Source organism: Homalodisca vitripennis, chromosome 4 (genome assembly GCF_021130785.1).
Source record: "Homalodisca vitripennis isolate AUS2020 chromosome 4, UT_GWSS_2.1, whole genome shotgun sequence".
Lineage (NCBI taxonomy): Eukaryota > Metazoa > Arthropoda > Insecta > Hemiptera > Cicadellidae > Homalodisca > Homalodisca vitripennis.
In genome coordinates, this window is record NC_060210.1 from 147910936 (window position 1) to 147933073 (window position 22138).

General features: G+C 31.2%; 1 protein-coding gene across 1 annotated transcript; it reads left to right on the plus strand.

Moving 5' to 3' along the window:
- The first annotated feature begins 2814 nt into the window (after nucleotides 1-2814).
- Nucleotides 2815-21915, plus strand: LOC124360284 (ribosome production factor 2 homolog). Its single transcript, XM_046813786.1, has 6 exons — nucleotides 2815-2969; nucleotides 6149-6281; nucleotides 7476-7635; nucleotides 9703-9982; nucleotides 15970-16114; nucleotides 21697-21915. Exons 1-6 carry the CDS (start codon nucleotides 2944-2946, stop codon nucleotides 21877-21879), a joined length of 927 nt encoding a protein of 308 aa, XP_046669742.1. The 5' UTR covers nucleotides 2815-2943; the 3' UTR covers nucleotides 21880-21915.
- The last annotated feature ends 223 nt before the right edge of the window (nucleotides 21916-22138 follow it).

Consider the following 22138-nt stretch of genomic DNA (forward strand, 5'->3'; position numbering starts at 1 on the left):
AACCGATCTAAAAAAACAATTATTTCCTTAAATACACTACAGTCTACTGATATTAGGGCCTGTATTAAACATGAATGTAATAATAACATGTTCAATTGTCTCTTCCTGTGCAGCTTAGATACAACAAAATAAAGACAACTTTTTGTGGCAAATAAACGTATTAACTTCGGCATGGCAAAATCCTATTCTACACATATTTACCACATATAATTTATTGAGTAGAAAATTTGAAAAACCAAAATATGCAAATGACTATAATCACCGAGATATGTCATTTAAAAATGTAAAATAATTTATATCACCTCCGTTTAAGATAGCCTCCCTGGGTATTTTCTCAGCCCTTTCTTTTCCCGTTATTCCTAATTATTGATAATGTTTTATCACGCTAATTTAATTCAAAGAATATTTGTATTACAAGTTAAGTACTCTCAATAGTCACATTGGCATTAGTTATTACACTTAAAAACAGATTGTGAATCTGAGTATATGAAAATATTTGAGTAATCAATATTAGACATATACGTCACTGCTTTATATATGGCATATAACTCTGCAATATAGTTCGAAGGGACTTGGCCCCACTTCTGATTACAGGCTGACAGCATATTTACCACATATGATGCAACAGGATTGCCCACAAATACCAGTAACTAAAGGTATAACATTTACTCACACTACTTTTACATGTTATATATCCTTATGTCCAATGAACCCCGCAAACATTGTACATGTCAGTGTGCATACAATTAAGAGACCACCTCGTAGAATTGCATGCTTAATGTAAACGCCTCACGTATACCACACATTCTAGAATTATAGAAATGGAACAATGAGTATTCCTAGGTTTTTAAACTCCTCTATACGAAACAAATATCTCTTTGTGTCTTCTTTTGCCACACAGAATCTTTTCCAGGATGCCTCTACTCGCCCCCCCCCCCTAAGATAAATCATTTAATAAGATATATGGATCTTAATAAAGATTTATGTTAAATAAAATATAAGGATGGAAAATGGTTGAAATCCTGTTATCCTTTTAAATTGCCACGAATAAAAACTATTTAAAGAAGAAGCATATTGATTACATAAATAAGTTGGTAATGATTTTAAAATATTGCTAATGACAGCTGCTTATATACGATTCAGCACACAAACCCACTCGCTCTCGACATAACGTCGAAAGTCAGAACCTGCATTCATGAACTCCTGTCTGACCACCGAACCGATCGTGGGTTCTCCCGATATGGTTGGATGGAAATAACAATTAAAAATCCAGTCAGACATCAATATGACCGTAGATCATAATACCAAATTTTATTCGAAGTTACTGTTATTATGGATACTTAATTAATAACACAAATCAATTTTTCTTAGAAAAGTCCCGAGGAAGTCCAATCTTGTACACATGATTACATGATTTCATTTTACTCCCAAGCCGCATAGCTGAACGCCACGATAAAGTACAAAAGAGAGTAAAAAAAATAGAGCAAATATATTTAGTTTACAATTTCAGTGTAACCATGCTAACATTGTTTAACTCAACACTCGGATGGTGTTTCCTGAACTGAACTACGATCGAGGACGTATGTTCAAACTCAGCTCGGTATGTTCTAACTTCATAGCAGAACTATTATACTATTCAAAAGTATTAAATTTTGTTAATAATTTAGAACATTCTAATTCTAATTTAGAAGAACTCTTTTATACTGTGGTGTAGTTACTAATTAGCCATTAAAGCTATCGAAAATCTACAGTATAGCAAATATCTAACTGACCTAAGCTTTAATATAAGACTATAACTTAGAGTATACATTTTTGACAAAAATATAGTTTTCCAGAGGACCACGGATGGCTCTTATAGGTATTAACGGTAATAAGAAAGTTGATAGATTTGCAAAATAGGCCACCCACAATGGATTTTTTAGATTTGACAATCCTAATAAAAGAGTTTTGATAAGTATTCAAACAAAAAAATATTGCGAAAAGGAACATTATTCTTTTTTAGTCCGCTAAAGTAGAAAGGTATAAAATATTCAAAAGAAATGGTACTTATGTACATTGTTCAAGAGTATTAAGATGTACATATTAGTTAATATAAAGAGATTTAAAATATGCCGTGGATATACCATTTAGAAGTTATAACATACAAACTTTATTTGACTTCGCTTTGTTTAGATTATACACATGGAGAAGAATAAAGAACAGTATAAAATAAATAAAAATAAAAATAACAATATAACATTTTATTAATGCTGTGGTCCTTATTATGAATACTTTAGAAATAATTGCCTTCAAATAACTTTAAATCAGTTTAATCAAGATATTATAAATACTTTGAAAACATAGGCCTTTGACATTTATGTTAAAATTATTAGATTTTTTAGAAATAATAAATAGAACCATAAAAGGAGGATACGTAATACTAATTTATTACATGAAAACATGTATCACATGTATGTAATGTATTATTAAATGAAAACATGTATGTTGTCATTGATGGATTTGTTCAGTCCATCCATAGCCCCACCTCATTTTGGAACGTATGATGGGTTACAGATAAGTAGGTATTTTCTTTTCTAACTTCCTGCTTTCCATGATACCCATTCTTAGAATCTTTCCCTACGTCTTTGACCTACATTAAAGTGATAGGACATTTATGTAATACAATTATTATATGTTTACTTTAAAAATGTATATATGCTTACTTCACCTATGTATCTATTTATAATGTTGCACTTTGTATTGAATATTACACAACTCCTGTCATATCCACATCCATAGAAGAAACCACATGGCAGTGCACCTAGTGGTTTCATGACGCCAACAAAGCCTTCTATTTTGAATAGTGGCTTATAAGTGGAGGTAGGGTTATTCGAATTTTGAGGTTATGTATTTAGTGCTGTGAGATTTTCATTTACAGTCTTAATAAATACTTTTAAAATAAAAATGTCTTCAGTTATGCAGAGGATTGTGTGAGTATAGCTTTGGCGTAAGATATTAGACGTATTCTTATAATTATATATCCTATATTACCACTTGCCAGACTTAACCTATTTCTTATGTGTGGTTGGAAACGGCATGGTAAATTGGACAGTTAGCTGTTTAGAAGAGATATAATGAAAAATTTGTTATTAAGACATTATTTAAATTATTATTGTTTAATATCATATGAAAATTTTTATTTTTTAACTCAATTACCATACATGTGGGCCTGTACTTGCTGTATTTGTAGTGTAGTTTATGCTGTAATCTGGTACAAAATGAAATTTGTAGGTAGTTAAAATCATGTAAATGTGAAATTATTGGCTAGAGGGGCAAATCATTATTTTCGTATTAAATACTTAGAGCCTTCATCCTCCTGAACTTTATTATTTATTATTTCGTTATTACCTATCACAAGAATTTACCGTGATAAGTGGTTAATGGTTTAGGTATTTATTACAATACCGTGACCATGAAAAATGGACTTTTTTTTTTCATGGGTTTGGGCATTTATAGCCAAGTAGGCTATTATTATCACAGGTGCATATAAACTGGGGGGAAAGTATATCATTGTATTATATTTATGCCTTTTCGGGCATTATTGGATTAAGAATGGAAAATAACCGACAAAATTTTGTCGAACAACACTTGGAGGGTAAGGATCAGGGCAATCACGTGATCTGGGATTCGACTTTTGCAAGCTCGAGTTTAATTTTTTTTTCTAAAAGAGCAAGCAGTGCGCAGCACTGCGCAGCGGGCAGGCATCGTTGACAGGATTAACGTCATCATTTCAATAAAATTGCCAGAGGTACTGTCAAAAACAGAGTTTTCAGAGGATTTCAAAAAATCGTAACTCCTTTGATTTTCGTTGCCGACGAATTTTTTCTTCACTATTGTTTTCAGGAAAAATTGTAGTTTTTCAGGAAAAAAAAATGAAACATACCTTTCCATGGTCACGTTATTGTAAATTGATACCAATGGTTAAAGTGGTTAATTAAAAAATCAACACATGTTTACATAACTTTTAACATAGTTGAAGATATTAGACATTCTGATCACATAACGCTCAGATATGCTATTGAGTGCAGATTGTGAGAAATGTTGAAACATAAATAACGAGGAGTAAAGTACACAAATATAACAGCTACATGATAGTTAATATTAAAATCATTGTTATTTATGATCACCACACTCTAAATTTATGTATGGTTTATTCAGGAGGAGAGTAGTAGAAGTTATAATATTCAAAGTATGATTGACAATTACGGTAAGTATTTTACTAATGACAAAATTGTTCATTATTAAATTTTACATTAATTATCATTATTATTCGATGTAAAGTATTACGCTCTCTTAATCATGGGACAATCAGCAAACATCATACACACGTATTTGATTATCTTATTGTACAATTGCCCAAAGGGGGAGACTTTAATAAGCAGCCTACACTCTTTTTTCTATTACTATTATTGAACAATTCGATATATTACCCAACTTCGATATCTAAAAATCTTACACAATAACAGAAAGTTATAATAAATTACTGTAACAAGAAGAATTTTGTACATTACAAGTTTAAAAACTTAAATTTATCAATAACATTACAAAACAACTACAGCATAGACTTGGATATCAAAGAAACCTTACAATATTTATAACTTGCCCATCTTGATTTCAATGAGTAACTGCTTTTGTAAAATGGAGGAAAGAAATCTCCCCATATGTTACCAGGAGCCAAACCTACATGTTGAAGCCATTTAAACAAATTTCTTCACTTCTTAGAAATATCTCACAGGTTTTCCTCATATTCAACACAGTTTTCAAAGTCTCAAAATATTAGTTACTTCTTGTTTTTTATTATTTACATTAAAATTCCTATAACTAATAAGTTGAAATCATATGCTAATTTAAATAAATTGTAACATTGAATTATTTCTTTGGATAAAAACAATTTAACCATTTGATAATAGCAATCGAATAACGAGTGTAGGCCGCTTATTAAAGTCTACCCGCCCACAGGTTGAGTCAATTCCAAAGTATGCTCCATGAGAACTACAAGTGTGGATTATAAGAATCATTGGAGAAGGCTATAAATGTGATAAAATTAAATTATCACATTTTATATTAAATTCAATAACAGAATTTTGAATGTAATCCGATTACAGTTTTCTATAATTAGCTGATAGGCACTACTTTCCATCATTGGTGCTTTTTCTGAAACATAGCTGTCATCCAACCATAATGTAGGCTACATGTCTCCTTCATTCCTGATAATTTCATTGTTATCAAAGAAAACTTCTTAATTTCAAAGAGGTGACAGGAAATACGCTCTTTCAGTTCATGCTTATCTAAAAAATTCTTTTGGAGAAAATTGGCTCCATGAAATCTAGGAGCGATGATATGTGTCTTTATAGTACATTGGATTATTACCCCTCTTTTACTCCTTGTTATTGATTTTATTACTTTGTTAGGTTAGGTTCAATGTTAAGATTCTTGTATCATTTGAATGTGTCAAAGCTCCATTGAGGTCATAATCTTATCTTAGAAACCAAGTAATAAGTATGAAAATCACCTAGCACTCCTAAACAGTTATAGCACTTGAAGGGTAAACAGCAATTTATCAGAACTTTTTGTCAAACCATTCTTTGATATAATTTAAATATATTTTAGATGTTTCTTTTGTGATTTGAAGTATTTTTGGTTTTTATTTCAAAGGTGTTACATGTACAATACACTAAACTTGAGACTCCGTTAAAAAAAATTTTGTATTAAATTTTATCTACTAAGCCTTTTTAAGCTCATAATATGTTTTGTTAGTTAACCAAAATCACCAAGGTATATTTAATAACATATTCAAAGATTCAAATATTAATGTGTACAACATTTGAAAATAGCTGTATTTTAATTTTTTTGTGGCAAATTTTAGTGAGGTAGGCCTACTTTGACAACTCCACCCTGAAAGGAGTAGTTAAATTTAAAACTGAATGTTTCCTATAGTTTCAGTCTAATGGTTGTATAGTTTAAAATTTATCTGTTTTTTGAAGATCACATTTTGTGTTAATGTATAGTTTTACTACAGGTACGTATTCATGTTAACCATAACTAATTGTACTAAAATAAAAACTTATCTCATAATTTATATAGATTATTTTGTTGAATTATATTTTAGAAAACCTATTACACACAAGGGAAAGAAAGCTCTTGTCAACAGAGAACCAAAACTGATTGAGAATACCAAGCAGTGTTTGTTTATAAAAGGGAAGAATACCAGTGACATCTCTAGGAACTGTTTAAGAGATTTGGTAAGTACAATTAAATAACCTTACAGAGATTGAAAAATCTTGAAGCATAGGAAAAAGTTTAATTTAATATCACTTGTAAATGAATGCACATTTTCCAATATTAATTTTGTTCTTGTGAGGCCTTTCGGAATCAATGATTCCATCATCAGGCAATTTCACAAATGAATGTAACATTGATTCCAAAAGGCCCCGCAAGAATAAAATGAATATTGAAAAATGTGTATTCATTTACGAGTGATATTAAGATAAACTAATACCACTCAATATCATTAAGACATTGGTTATTAATAGTAAATAATGTTATAATTTAAATTCAAATTTGGAATTGATTGTAAATCTAAGATAATTCAATTAAATTTATTCAGCTTATAAATCATCTGCTCAGAAGAGTTAACTTTCCGAAAATAAAGTTACTAAACTGTGTGGGATCTCAGATTTTTCTGGAACAGGAGTAGTTAAAATACAACAGATTGGGGCCTAAGAGCATGAAACTCACAATGTTTTTGGTGAATTTAATTTTGATTTCCATGAAAACTAAAGCTGTTAGGGCTTGAACATTGTAATTTATATTCTTAGAGTTAATTCTTGGCCTACCTCGAGGTCGGTTTTGTTGCTGCCCAGAAGTAACTAATATTTTTTTAACCATATTCCATTCTTACTTTTTGGAAAAGCCTATTCTGCCTATTAGTTCAATAAAGTCTGATCGAATTATTATCATTTCTCTTGCTGCTATTTTTAAGTATTTGGTTAACAAATGTGTTGGTTCTATTAAAAAAATCTTCCTTGACTTGCCTCTTTAAAATATAAAAAATTGGGGGAGAAATCTCCATCTCTGGAACCTACCTTGTCTTGCTGCAATAAGACAGGAAGTGTAAGATTTCCAATACGGGTATCATTGGGAATGCATATTTGTCGATTTGCACTGCAGCATTGGGTTTTAGTGTACTTGAGAAACGCATGTTTCAAGTTTCATATTTCTATACAGTTTGTGTCTTTTGTGTTGTAAAATTAACAAAACATACATACTAAAGCCTATTTCTTAGGAAGCCAATCTAAAATTTAAATCAAGTACAAAACTTCATAAGGCAAAAACAATATTCAGTGGATATTTCATGTTTAATATATATTGTTGGTAAACGTACTTTCTTTTATTTACAAATATATATATTTATTTCTTTATCATTGTTTTTACAGTACCAACTGAAGAAACCAGATGGGGTACAATTGAACCAAAAAAATGATATTCTACCCTTTGAGAACATTACACCTTTAGAGGGTTTCACAAAAAAGTACAATGCCTCCTTATTTGCATTTGCATCACACAATAAGAAGCGACCACACAATATAGTCTTAGGTAAGTAAATTTGCTTGTTGAGACATTACATTTTTCTTAGAATTTCTGAAATTTCATATTATTTTATATTTTGATGGTATATGAGTAGATTAGGTGATTTTTCTTCTTTATTAATTACGTTTTTGGACTTTCTGTAACTATGACATTCATTACATCTGTTTGCAAACATATGACCCTGTTTTTGAAATAAAATGAAAAATTCTTTATTTATAAAGGCAAAGAAAACACTTGTGCTGTTACCTGGATATGATTTACTCTGTCATAATGAGAATTCAATCTCATTCGATGTATTTTAATCCACAAGCCACTGTCTCATTCCAGAACTCTTTAGACTTTGAAAACACAAATTTCAACCCCATCTTGTGACGAGTCATTTTAATGCTACATTCAATGGAAATACAGTGACATGAAGAACACATCTCTCTGGCGTTCCTAGCAAAAGTTATGAGTAAATAACTCCTTACATCTCAGGGTGTAAATGAATTCCTGATACACCTGGATATATTCCACATGGATTGAGATGTCAATGTACAACCTTCACCATATTTATTAAAATACTTTGTGGATTTTTTAGAGGATAAAAATATTTTCATCCCCTGTTTAAAGCAAATATTTTTTTAAATACAAAATGGTGGCTAGTGGCTAAATGAGACATTTTTTGTTTGAAATGATGAGTACTATCAGCCACAGAAGTTTGTGACATCCTTTTGTAAACACATTGTATAAATATTACAATATATATATATATATATATATATATATATATATATATATATATATATAATATTGTAATATTTTATTTTAATATTGTGATTCAATGTTTATTGAAATTAAATTAGGCTATTGCCACTTATACAAATTTAATGGTATATAAAAGTCAGTTGACAGGTATTTGGTCTTCCGATCATATGTTAGTTTGGTTATTTAAACACATATGTGAAAGAAATGGCCAAATACAAAATAATTGAATCGTAAAAAGTGAGTGCTCTGCGGTGTAATGGTAGCACATTCACCCGGCAAGTGAGAGATCCGGGTTCGAGTCCCGGCGGAGCAAATACTTTTTGTGTTTCAATGTTTATTGAAATTAAATTAGGCTATTGCCACCTATACAAATTTAATGGTGTATATATATATATATATATATATATATATATATATATATATTAAAGCCCAAGACTCATAGCTTTAACAATAGATTAATGTCATTTGTAGCAAATGTGTAATGTTGCTAAATGGTGTTTGACTTATGTTGTTTGTGTTCTAGTGTTTTAATGTAAATTTAGTAATGTGTACTTGAGTGAGTTAATTTATGTTATTGGTTTATGCAATAGTTCTTCAAGTTTAGTTGACTTATGTTTTTGATATTCTGTTGTTCTAACGGTAGAGAATTAATTGGCAGGTTTTGTATTCTATCCAGGTATTCCTTTTTCTGTTATTTTTTAATAGAGGCTGATCCTCTTTTAAGCTTTATTCTGCCCGTTCTCATGTGCCACTGGCCTGTATGGGGATCAAATAGAATAAGGGAGAGAGTAAAAGGGTGAAGGTACTGAAATTAAGTTCTATGGTTACAGACAGGATGTGAACCTGTGCTAAGTCTAGGTCAGATCCAAAGTGTTTATCTTACACCGCTCGTCCATCACCACTACCAAACTCATCAGATTACTTTTCAGTATGCATCATGAGTGGGTGTATTATAACATTTTCTGCTCAAGCTATTTATTACATCATGTTATATTCTATTTTATAATATTTTTTTACAATTCTGTGTTCATTTTGCTAATGAGTCAAGTGTTATGCAGTGTGAGTTAAAAGTATGGATACACTCTGTTTTGATTTTTGATAGATAAAGATGGAGGGATGGAACTCGGGACACCTTAAATGAAAAGACCCATTTAGTGACACCACATTTGAAAGGTCATGATACAAGAATATTAGTAGAAACTAGAGCTTTCTATCTCAACGTAGTACATAATGGCAGCTCATTATATGACATATAATTATGAATATGCTTGTATGTGTGTGAAATGTGAATTTGTAATTAAGTATATTAACTTTTTTGAATTTCAGGTAGAATGTACGATGACACATTACTGGACATGATTGAAATGGGGATAGAAAGTTACAAGGGGTTATCTGAATTTACTTCAGAAAAAATATCTCTTGGAATAAAACCTTGTTTATTGTTTGCTGGACCGCAGTTTGACCAAAATTCTGATTTGAAAAGGCTTCAGAATCTTTTGGTGGATTTTCTCCAGAGGGAGACTGTAAATGCCATCAGACTGCAAGGCCTGGAGCATGTAATCATGTTCACTGCCGATGAAGATAAAGTGTATTTAAGAAGTTACAGGTTTGTTGTTTTAAATATATTTTTTATCAAATTTCCTATTTTATACAGTTAAAGTCTTATAATTTGTTTTTAAATAAGTTATTTTAATATTTTATAGTTTAATTTTCTTTTCAATCCTAGATAAGTGCAAAACTAGAATGTTCCTGACATTCAAAACAGTTTATTTCAAAATTTTGTCAACTATAAAAGGCCTGCAGCAAATATAAATGGCAGGAAATAAGTTTGTAAATTAAACTGAATGGGATAGAACTTCTGATGATTTTTCTTGGTTGGGATATCAACAGTCTACTTTGTTAGGGGGGAAATATATATATTTTTTTTTATTATTGGCCCAATAATAAATGAGCAGTAAAAAAGTAATGTTTTCAAGCTACCTACTTGGGTGTGACACAGAGAGAAAGTAATGGATGAGACAAGAAACATAACACATACAATATTTAACAGTCAGCTACGTTGATAATCCATAACATGATATATTATTTCTTATGGCTGTGGCCATAACATAATACTATTGTGTCTATTCTTAGAGCTGATGACTTTTGTACTGGATAATGTTTGTAAAATGAAAATATCTTATTGATGTTTATAAATTCTATATAGGACACTTTTGTCGTGTACTCTACAATTTGTAAGCATTTATAGAATAGTTTTTCACAAAACCTAGGTTTTGGCCTTAGAATTCTGTTACAGCAATAGAAAGAGAAAGAGTTTCACTCTCAGATAGTGGTATTAGCCACTAAAACAAAATACGTTGACAACAATCGGTCAAAGTATTGATAAACTTTATTGTTTAGTGGTATGATTTTGCTGTACAAAATCTGATTATGCCGTAGATTCTTCTCTTTGATTGATTTTGAAATAAAAATACCTTCAATTCAGTTAATTCTTATCAAACAAAAATATCATCATCAGCACATACTATATTGATGTTAGCTATTCACATTACACATCCATCATCCTTTTATTTTTGATCCTTTTAGATAAAAATCTAGGATCAATTGCAATAAAATACTTAAAAATGTAAAAAAACAACAGAATTTATTAGGTGTTTTTTGGTGCGCGCGCACACACACACACACACACACACACACACACACACACAAAACACCTAATAAATTCTGTTTTATGTATATAAATATATAAAACTGTTGAAGATTTAAACCAGGTACTAGTGACGATTTCAGACAGCAGGTTATCATTGTATTCCATTGTCTCCATAATAATTCATCAGTTTCTACATCCTCACCTACTTTGTCTAATTATTCTTGTATTGGATCGAAAGAGTCCTCCTCAAGACTTTCAGCTTCTGTAATTGGAGATATTACTAAATCGTCTTATCTGTATCATTCGTAATCGTCACCTAACTCAGCTCGTAGTTTATTGTCAAAGTCTTCTCCTATATTGGATTCTATGTCACTCTCATGAACCGAACAATCATCATGAATGTCAGATTCAAACAATATGTCTCTTACTTTATCAGATCGTAAATGATCATCTATTGTTTAACATTTTTTTACTGAAGTGTCCTAACAATAAACACTATTACTAACATTTTTACTATTTACAAAGAAAATACATGTTACATCTTATTGGCAACATGAAATATAACATAGTAAAGCACAAACACACTGAAATGTTGTTCACTAAAGTACATACTTAACCTTACTGCCTACACTGAGCTTTGGGGCTAAAACAATTGAAATGAAGGCTTGGTTGTTTAATTCAAAAGCTGCTCAATAGATTTCAGCACTCACCATCTATATATATATAAAAATGAATGTTTGTCCTTTATGGAATCGTGAACTATTGGACCGATCATGATGAAAATTTGTACGTATATGTATTTTTCCACGGAGAAGGTTTATAAGCTATGCCCATCCCTTTCCCGATTCAGGATTCCGCCCCACTGGTTACAGAAATACCCATAAGAAATGCATTGCAGCAAACATATGTTAACGTCTTTTCAAATTTTTAATCAGCTGTTCTTTGTAAACATATATTACACTTATAGTTTTAAAGCATAGAGTAAGCTTAAGAGAAACGACAAATTTTGTTTAAACTGTTTTTGCAATCACTGTTAAACATAGACTTTACTAATCCAGATAATACAATTCAAATTTGACGTAAAAATTCACCTTTAACTGCAATATTTATTTAATATAAACCATGCTCATGCTTGATCAGAAGAGTAATGCAGATATCATAATTACTATCTTACGTTGGCTACAAATATAAAGAATGTTATAAAATCAACCTTAGTTGTTTTTTTTGACAGAAGTATGGTTCTCAAAACTCCGTGTGTACATATTCTCTCGATCGAGACAACAAAGCAAGCTCAATCGTGGCATCGGAGATATAACTAATTTAATCTAAAATTTATTATAGTAAAAAAAAAATTTACTAAGTAATATAAGGACTTCGGTTCTTAAGATTTGCGTGCGAAGCCGTGGGTAACAGCTAGATAGAGGCATGAATATGGTACATACCTTCATAATACGCCCAAGAGGCTCACGATGGAACGACTATCAATTATCTCAGCAATGTTTAGAATGTGATAGAAAAAGAATAAGTGAATATAGTGTACTGTTTTCAACGGGAAATTGCGTGCGAAGCCGCGGGCAACTTTTGCAAAAAAATTATTGAAATGCGCAGCAAAGCGCGCCGGGCCCGCTAGTTCATTATAAAAGAAAGGTAATATTAAAAAATAATTACTAAGTTTAGTGGCCAGTGGTGCTGGCCTTACGAGCTGTGGACGTATTATGTCTTAGCCAGTACAGCTAGACATATGAGCTGAGATAACATTACGGCAAAAACTAATCCCCCGCTTCCAACAAAATGGTGGCAGCCAGTAGAGCTGGCCATTAGAGCTCCAAGGACAAATTATAAATACTGCCTTCGAGTGCATAGGTTTAAGTAAATAAAGGATGAAATGGTACTAATGTTCTCTTAACAAATTTTGAATCTAGGGACAATTAAGAACGATTATCTTAAATTTAGTCCAAATGGATGTTTTGCCTTCAACATAAATTTATGAGCTTGCTCCGTGTGCTTTTTTTAATCTGTGTAATTTTTATCAGGATATGGTGGTATTTATTTGTCTTGATTGTGTTTAAGACAATGTCTTGCCAATGGTTTCTCTTTGTCTTAATGGAAATAATGTCAAACCTATGCCCTGTTATGTGAGTTCTTAAATAATGTAGGCGTTTGGCCAGTATATTGTTTGGAGCAAAACCTAGCGTTATTTTAATATATAATAGTAGTAAAATAATTCCAAAGTGACTCCATTTCGAAAAGAACATAAATGTGCTTTTTAATTTATGAACAAACACTCCAATAATTATGAAATATTTTTTTGTGTGAGGCCTTTCATGTTCTATGAACACACCATCAGACCCGCATAACTGAAATAAAAGTAAAGTAATAAAACAAACAAATTTAGACTTAAATCGCACATTAATTTACAATTAACAAATACATTAATTTAGTCAATATTAGCATGTCCCAAAATAATGTTTAAATTTCAAGACAAATATTACACACAGTGTTGTGGTAAATGGGAAATCCTCTTTCATGTTTTATTGCACACAAATTTCTCAGTAAATCTGAAACTCATGCAAAAGAAACAATGAATTATTTTCCAAAAATCTGGAAGCGATACATAGATGATATTTTTGCTGTTTTTGACAAGAAACAGAATCTTCAAGATTTTATTCTCTCAACTCGTTCTACCCTTCGATAAAATTCACTTTTGAAATAGAACATAACAATCAACTCCCATTTCTAGATTTATTAATTACAAAAAATACAACTGGCCATTTTGAATTTGATATATATGGAAAATCAACACAAAACAACAGATTTATCCCATTTGATTAATTTCATCCTCCTTCACAAAAAAGAGCAGCTTGTCACAGTTTAATCGACAGGCTCTTACATACCCCTTTATCAATGGAAAATGATAAAAAAGAAATAAAGAAAATTATAGAAATTGCATTATTTAATGGCTACAAAACTGAAATGATTGATAACATGATAAAAAAGAATAAGAAAATTATTGAAAGAAATTCCAGAACAACTCATCTATCAGACTAAACGCAAAGAACCTGAAAATGTATATCTGTTTCTTGCAACAATTAAACTACAGAAATTACTACAAGTTTTAAACATCATGCCAATATTAATGTATCGTCAAATTCCAAAATCAAACTAAAAAATATATTAGGAAATCCAAAGAATAAAATAGATGATTCTTTGTTTGAAGGTTATTTTTGACGAAGGAAGGATTGTGAAGGAAACAGGATTTTTCCGGACATTTGCCATCGTTCAGTGAAACAAGAAATCAGTAACACTACGTTTCGAGATCTGCAATCTGATCTCTTCTTCAGGTAAAGAACTAACCTAATACATAATTACAAACTAGGTTAAAATAAACAAATCTTACCAAAGCGTTGTGGCACGCCTTAGTCAGGAATCACAACCTACATGTTGTTTGTCATATTCACTAACACTATAAACATGCACTTAATAAAAAACTGTACAAAACACTAATCAATAAAACTGAACTACGGAATACAGGTCACAATACGTCTTCACTCGTCTAATAACCACCTACGACTGAGTGGTTATTAGACGTCAGTCGTAGGTGGTTATTAGACGAGTGAAGACGTATTGTGACCTGTATTCCGTAGTTCAGTTTTAATGATTAGTGTTTTGTTTAGTTTTTTATTAAGTGCATGTTTATAGTGTTAGTGAATATGACAAACAACATGTAGGTTGTGATTCCTGACTAAGGCGTGCCACAACGCTTTGGTAAGATTTGTTTATTTTAACCTAGTTTGTAATTATGTATTAGGTTAGTTCTTTACCTGAAGAAGAGATCAGATTGCAGATCTCGAAACGTAGTGTTACTGATTTCTTGTTTCACTGAACGATGGCAAATGTCCGGAAAAATCCTGTTTCCTTCACAAATAGATGATGATGAAAAATTTGGAATCTATCAAATTAATTGTGACAACTGTAATTTAAAATACATTGGCCAAACAAAAAGGAAGATAAAAAAAGAGAGTCAAGGAACATAAAGCATGTCTGAAATATCAACAAGAGGAAAGATCGGCCATGGCGAAACATGCACTTCATACTGGACACTGCTTTTCACAAGTAAAATTATTAAAAGAAATAAAAAATTACTAAATGCTTACTAAACGATTTTTATGCAGAAGAACCAAAATGATTTAGTTAATAATGAGCCTGGACCTTTCTAAATTCACCGTTACTGCCTTTAATCTAATTAAATATTAATTTTTACACATACAGTAGACGTACTTCCTGGTCTTTAAAATTTATCTCTTTGTATTTTTAATGAGATTTTTTTATTTAATTTTAAATTGTTTGTATTATTACTTTCTCTTTACTTCAGTTATGTGGGTCTGATGATATGTTCATTGAACATGAAAGGCCTCACAAAAATAAAATTTCATAATTATTGTAGTGTTTGTTCATAAATTAAGTATTTGATTCTAATAAGAAGAAGCTGGTAGAATGTATAAATCTGCTACCTAAATTATTTCAGGAACAAACTGGAACGGAAATACGAGACCAATGATGTACATTTAACTCCCCAATGAATGCAAAAGGTTTATTTTAGTTTTTGTTCAATGCTTATTATTTTCAAAGAATAATTTTAAAGCTTAACAGATATTTTTATGATAGTGATACTTACATCCGTTACCATCCTGTTTTTTTCTTCAGTGCAGACACCAAGATATCATCAACTATATTTCTGGCTGTTTTTGAACAGCTGCTCAGTATTGTCACAAGCTCCTGCATGTGAATTTAGGGGCTTTCATAGTTATTAGTCTTTAAATTTTACAATTATAATGTTCTGATATAGTGGCCTTGAATTCTCTGGATCAGGTGCGCTTAAGTATCCAGTCTGGATCAACTAAACTCTTCTACTATTCAATAATAAACTACTGTTGTGTGTGTAGAGTTGCCTTGAAAAAAGCTGGAGGTAAAACACCTCGAGTTGAGTTAGAAGAAATTGGACCCTCTGTGGACTTCAAACTTAGAAGAACAAAACTGGCCTCTGATGACCTGTTCAAGTTGGCTTGTAAAAGACCTAAATCATTGAAGGTAATATTAATAAATATTTCTATTGTATACATTTCTTGTAAAGACAAAAAATGCAAAACGAGTATATTGAGTCTTGTACACGCTTGTACCAACTTCTACCCAAACCAACCACTGTTAATTAAAAGTGGGCCCTCCTACCAACTTTACCAAACACCAAAGACCCTTGAATCAAACCCGCGACTCCAAGGTGTACTCCTGAGTCCGAGAGTAACGCTTTAGACCACTCATCCATTCAGGCTTGTTTTGTTTTGGACTCAGTAACATGTAAGATATTACAGTACTTTAATTTCCTAGATTGGAAATTAATTTTTAAAATTTTAATTTCCTTATTATTTAAAACATTGTTGATCCTATTGATTCGTAGAAAGTAATTTATCACATTGTCTTTTTGACCAATTATTTATTTTCCTGTTAAAATAACATATTATTTATTTATCATTCATACTTAGCAAGTTGTATTTACTTATAAATATGTAATGTCAAAGTTTATCTTATAGCTGAAGAAGAACTAATGCGTAGGTTATGAAGAAGTTTATTAACTCTCAAGTTCTATAGTCTAGGAGCCAAGAGCCAATTTGCATTGTATAAACACACAACCTAGTTTTTCTATAAATCAATAGAGAAATTTCCCCTAAGAAAAAATTGCTGGTCAGCCGTGCTAATTTTGATAGATATCAAAATGGGAGGCTATCTAAAGAGTTAAACTATTTTTCACTGATCATAATGTTTCCTAGCTTGAGACACTTAAGACCAAATGTCAGCGACAGTTAAACATATACAAACCATTAAAGTGATGACCTTAAGTCTCTTTATCTGGTTGTCTTGATGGTGGTATAACTATTATTTATCTGTCAGACAGTTGGTTTTATGTGTATCTAGCTAGAACAAATATCATCTGAGAACAAATTTTTTCATATCTTTAACCCTTTTAACCCTGGAACTGGCAAACGCTCGATATCGGACGTTTTAGTCGCATCCTAGATGGCAGCGCCCGATATCGGGCGTTTTAATACGTCTTTTATTTCTCAATATTACGTACTTAAAACACGATCAAAGAGTATCGGTATTGATACCAATCGAAAGAGGAAGGTTCAATTTATGTAAATAATACACTAATAAATATTTCATTTCCTTACACGTCCATACGTTTTATAATCTCTGAACTGTTTGTTTACATTCTCCCGCGTACCGCGCTAGTTGCGCGCGCAGCGATGAGTCAACTGGTTCATTCGGCTATTGTTATTTCGTCAGCTGCATGGTGTTCTGTCTGGTTTATTGTTTGTTTGAGTTCATTGTAATGATGGTTGTGTATATGACACAATAATAGTAAGTTTTTTGTGCGTGTTTACGTAATGGATCGTAATTTCCGCGATCGTTCAAGTGACATTCGAGAACTAGTTGTACATGAAAAAGCAACGATCAGGATTCCGATTAGACATTCAATCAGAACATAATTAAAAAAATATATAATAAAAAATAAAAAAAATAGAAAATTAATATAAACTAATAGTTACAAGATTGTACAAATCCAAGTGAGCTTTGAAGTTCTTACTTTTGTTGGTAAGTAGCACTTTCGAATGTCAGTGTATGATTTTTGTATCGTTTACCACATGTAAAAATAAATACCTTATAAACTATGTTGTTTTATTTTTACTCAGAATTAAATGCTCTTCCTTTTTTATATTTTGGATTTTGCATATCACTAACAACAACAATTTTACAAATCAAAAACTTTGAACTAACTTTTCTTTTTTCTAAAACTTTTTTCATGAAGAGGTAGAGTAAGGAATTTTTTTTGTTTTAATTATATTACGTGAAAAATGTTCCTTGAACAATGCTGAATAAAGAAATATATAATATGAAATAGGTACTTTATAGTAAACATGTAATAATAAAATAAATATAAGGTAATGTACGAAGTACTAAAATCACTCTGCCACTGAGAGAAATATGACCGCCAGTTCCAGGGTTAATACCCTCCCATTTCGACCTCCATCAAAATTAGTGCAGCTGATGATACATTGTTTCTTAGGGTAAATTCCTCTCAATTTCAAGAAAAACCAGATTGTGTGCTTATACAGTGCATCAGTACTTGATTCTAACACTATTAATTGTACTTTATAGTAAACATGTAATAATAAAATAAATATAAGGTAATGTATGAAATACTAAAATCACTCTGCCACTGAGAGAAATATGACCGCCAGTTCCAGGGTTAAGACCCTCCCATTTCGACCTCCATCAAAATTAGTGCAGCTGATGATATATTGTTTCTTAGGGTAAATTCCTCTCAATTTCAAGAAAAACCAGATTGTGTGCTTATACAGTGCATCAGCACTTGATTCTAACACTATTAATTGTACTTTATAGTAAACATGTAATAATATAAAATAAATATAAGGTAATGTACGAAGTACTTAAAATCACTCTGCCACTGAGAGAAATATGACCGCCAGTTCCAGGGTTAATACCCTCCCATTTCGACCTCCATCAAAATTAGTGCAGCTGATGATATATTGTTTCTTAGGGTAAATTCCTCTCAATTTCAAGAAAAACCAGATTGTGTGCTTATACAGTGCATCAGCACTTGATTCTAACACTATTAATTGTACTTTATAGTAAACATGTAATAATAAAATAAATATAAGGTAATGTACGAAGTACTAAAATCACTCTGCCACTGAGAGAAATATGACCGCCAGTTCCAGGGTTAATACCCTCCCATTTCGACCTCCATCAAAATTAGTGCAGCTGATGATACATTGTTTCTTAGGGTAAATTCCTCTCAATTTCAAGAAAAACCAGATTGTGTGCTTATACAGTGCATCAGCACTTGATTCTAACACTATTAATTGTACTTTATAGTAAACATGTAATAATAAAATAAATATAAGGTAATGTACGAAGTACTAAAATCACTCTGCCACTGAGAGAAATATGACCGCCAGTTCCAGGGTTAATACCCTCCCATTTCGACCTCCATCAAAATTAGTGCAGCTGATGATATATTGTTTCTTAGGGTAAATTCCTCTCAATTTCAAGAAAAACCAGATTGTGTGCTTATACAGTGCATCAGCACTTGATTCTAACACTATTAATTGTACTTTATAGTAAACATGTAATAATAAAATAAATATAAGGTAATGTACGAAGTACTAAAATCACTCTGCCACTGAGAGAAATATGACCGCCAGTTCCAGGGTTAATACCCTCCCATTTCGACCTCCATCAAAATTAGTGCAGCTGATGATATATTGTTTCTTAGGGTAAATTCCTCTCAATTTCAAGAAAAACCAGATTGTGTGCTTATACAGTGCATCAGCACTTGATTCTAACACTATTAATTGTACTTTATAGTAAACATGTAATAATAAAATAAATATAAGGTAATGTATGAAGTACTAAAATCACTCTGCCACTGAGAGAAATATGACCGCCAGTTCCAGGGTTAATACCCTCCCATTTCGACCTCCATCAAAATTAGTGCAGCTGATGATACATTGTTTCTTAGGGTAAATTCCTCTCAATTTCAAGAAAAACCAGATTGTGTGCTTATACAGTGCATCAGCACTTGATTCTAACACTATTAATTGTACTTTATAGTAAACATGTAATAATAAAATAAATATAAGGTAATGTATGAAGTACTAAAATCACTCTGCCACTGAGAGAAATATGACCGCCAGTTCCAGGGTTAAGACCCTCCCATTTCGACCTCCATCAAAATTAGTGCAGCTGATGATATATTGTTTCTTAGGGTAAATTCCTCTCAATTTCAAGAAAAACCAGATTGTGTGCTTATACAGTGCATCAGCACTTGATTCTAACACTATTAATTGTAGAATGGGAATAGATAAATTTAATGCAATAGTTTTCTACTTTTATAACAGCTGTGCTTTATTTTGAAGCAGAGGGCCAACAAGTATGGAGTCCACAAGTGCCAATCTATATATATAAAAATGAATGTTTGTATGTTTGTCCTTTATGGAATCGTGAACTATTGGACCGATCATGATGAAAATTTGTACGTATATGTATTTTTCCACGGAGAAGGTTTATAAGCTATGCCCATCCCTTTCCCGATTCAGGATTCCGCCCCACTGGTTACAGAAATACCCATAAGAAATGCATTGCAGCAAACATATGTTAACGTCTTTTCAAATTTTTAATCAGCTGTTCTTTGTAAACATATATTACACTTATAGTTTTAAAGCATAGAGTAAGCTTAAGAGAGAAACGACAAATTTTGTTTAAACTGTTTTTGCAATCACTGTTAAACATAGACTTTACTATCCAGATAATACAATTCAAATTTGGCGTAAAAATTCACCTTTAACTGCAATATTTATTTAATATAAACCATGCTCATGCTTGATCAGAAGAGTAATGCAGATATCATAATTACTATCTTACGTTGGCTACAAATATAAAGAATGTTATAAAATCAACCTTAGTTGTTTTTTTTGACAGAAGTATGGTTCTCAAAACTCCGTGTGTACATATTCTCTCGATCGAGACAACAAAGCAAGCTCAATCGTGGCATCGGAGATATAACTAATTTAATCTAAAATTTATTATAGTAAAAAAAAAATTTACTAAGTAATATAAGGACTTCGGTTCTTAAGATTTGCGTGCGAAGCCGTGGGTAACAGCTAGATAGAGGCAGGAATATGGTACATACCTTCATAATACGCCCAAGAGGCTCACGATGGAACGACTATCAATTATCTCAGCAATGTTTAGAATGTGATAGAAAAAGAATAAGTGAATATAGTGTACTGTTTTCAACGGGAAATTGCGTGCGAAGCCGCGGGCAACTTTTGCAAAAAATTATTGAAATGCGCAGCAAAGCGCGCCGGGCCCGCTAGTTTAAAAATAAAATTTAATTTTCTTAAAAAGTATGTAAAATTTCAGTAGACCCTTAAGAGTCTGCATGATTCAACAAATTTGTCCATACAAACAAAAACAAATTATTTTAATAAATGTTGAGATATTTTTATAATTTAAAGTCAATTAAAATTTCATTACATTACTTTTCTTGTAGATAATTTAGTTTTTATGTGATAATTGTATTGTGTTTAGTTATCATTAATGATATGTAGTTTTAAAGATATAAAATAATGTTATGATATTAAATGTGAATTTTTTAATTTCTGGCAAATATTCATAATATATAATACAATATTTATGATCTCTAGATAAACTGAAATGTTATTTTATGGTAATTTTGTTTTCAGCATTTTCAAACATTTGAGAATGTTATTTGTATTTTTTAATCTCGTTACATAAATTATACTTAAACATTTCTGTAAAAAAAATAAAATTATAGATCTCACTTAACATGACGATAGCTATGAAATCGGGTATTTATTCACCAATTCTTTATATACCGAATTGTCTAATTGTGATTGTTCATTGGAATCCATTGTTTTAACCAAGTTTGTAAAGGATTTTGGAAGAAATATGATTAAAGTATTACATAAATAACAGCTTCAGGTCCTTCTGTCTGAGATATATCTATAAATATGCAACCTGTTTAAGATTATAAATATATGTTTATTCATTGTTATTATTATTAACAGGTGAAAAAAGTGAAGAATGTGACTCATGATGCCTTTGGAACTAAGTTGGGCAGAATTCACATGACCCGTCAAGATGTTAATAAACTGCAAACCAGAAAAATGAAAGGTCTTAAAAAATCTATCGCAGAAAAGAAACAAGAAAAGAGTCAAAGGGTTGTAAATAAGGGTGGAGAAAAATTGTAACGGATATTGATTAAATTATTGATTTTTAATTATGTATACATTCTTTTTTTACTTTCTTAATTACTAGTATTTATTGTGAAAACTGTGTTCATCTCAGTCTAGTGTCCATGTGCAACTGACATTTGGCTTGTACGGAGGATTAAAGTGTAGGTGATTGAAAACTACAATGATTCACACAAATCAGCAGTTTTTAAGTTTTTTTGTGGGAATCTATAGTTTTTAGCAATTCTAGTTCATTATCATCATGTCTACACAGTTC

Bases quoted from the DNA above. Each gene is read 5' to 3' on its own strand.
- LOC124360284 (XM_046813786.1), top strand. From the start codon at position 2,944: ATGTCTTCAGTTATGCAGAGGATTGT. The intron at 2,970-6,148 runs GTGAGTATAGCT...ATTATATTTTAG, and splicing joins TCAGTTATGCAGAGGATTGT to AAAACCTATTACACACAAGG. The intron at 16,115-21,696 runs GTAATATTAATA...TATTATTAACAG, and splicing joins AAAGACCTAAATCATTGAAG to GTGAAAAAAGTGAAGAATGT.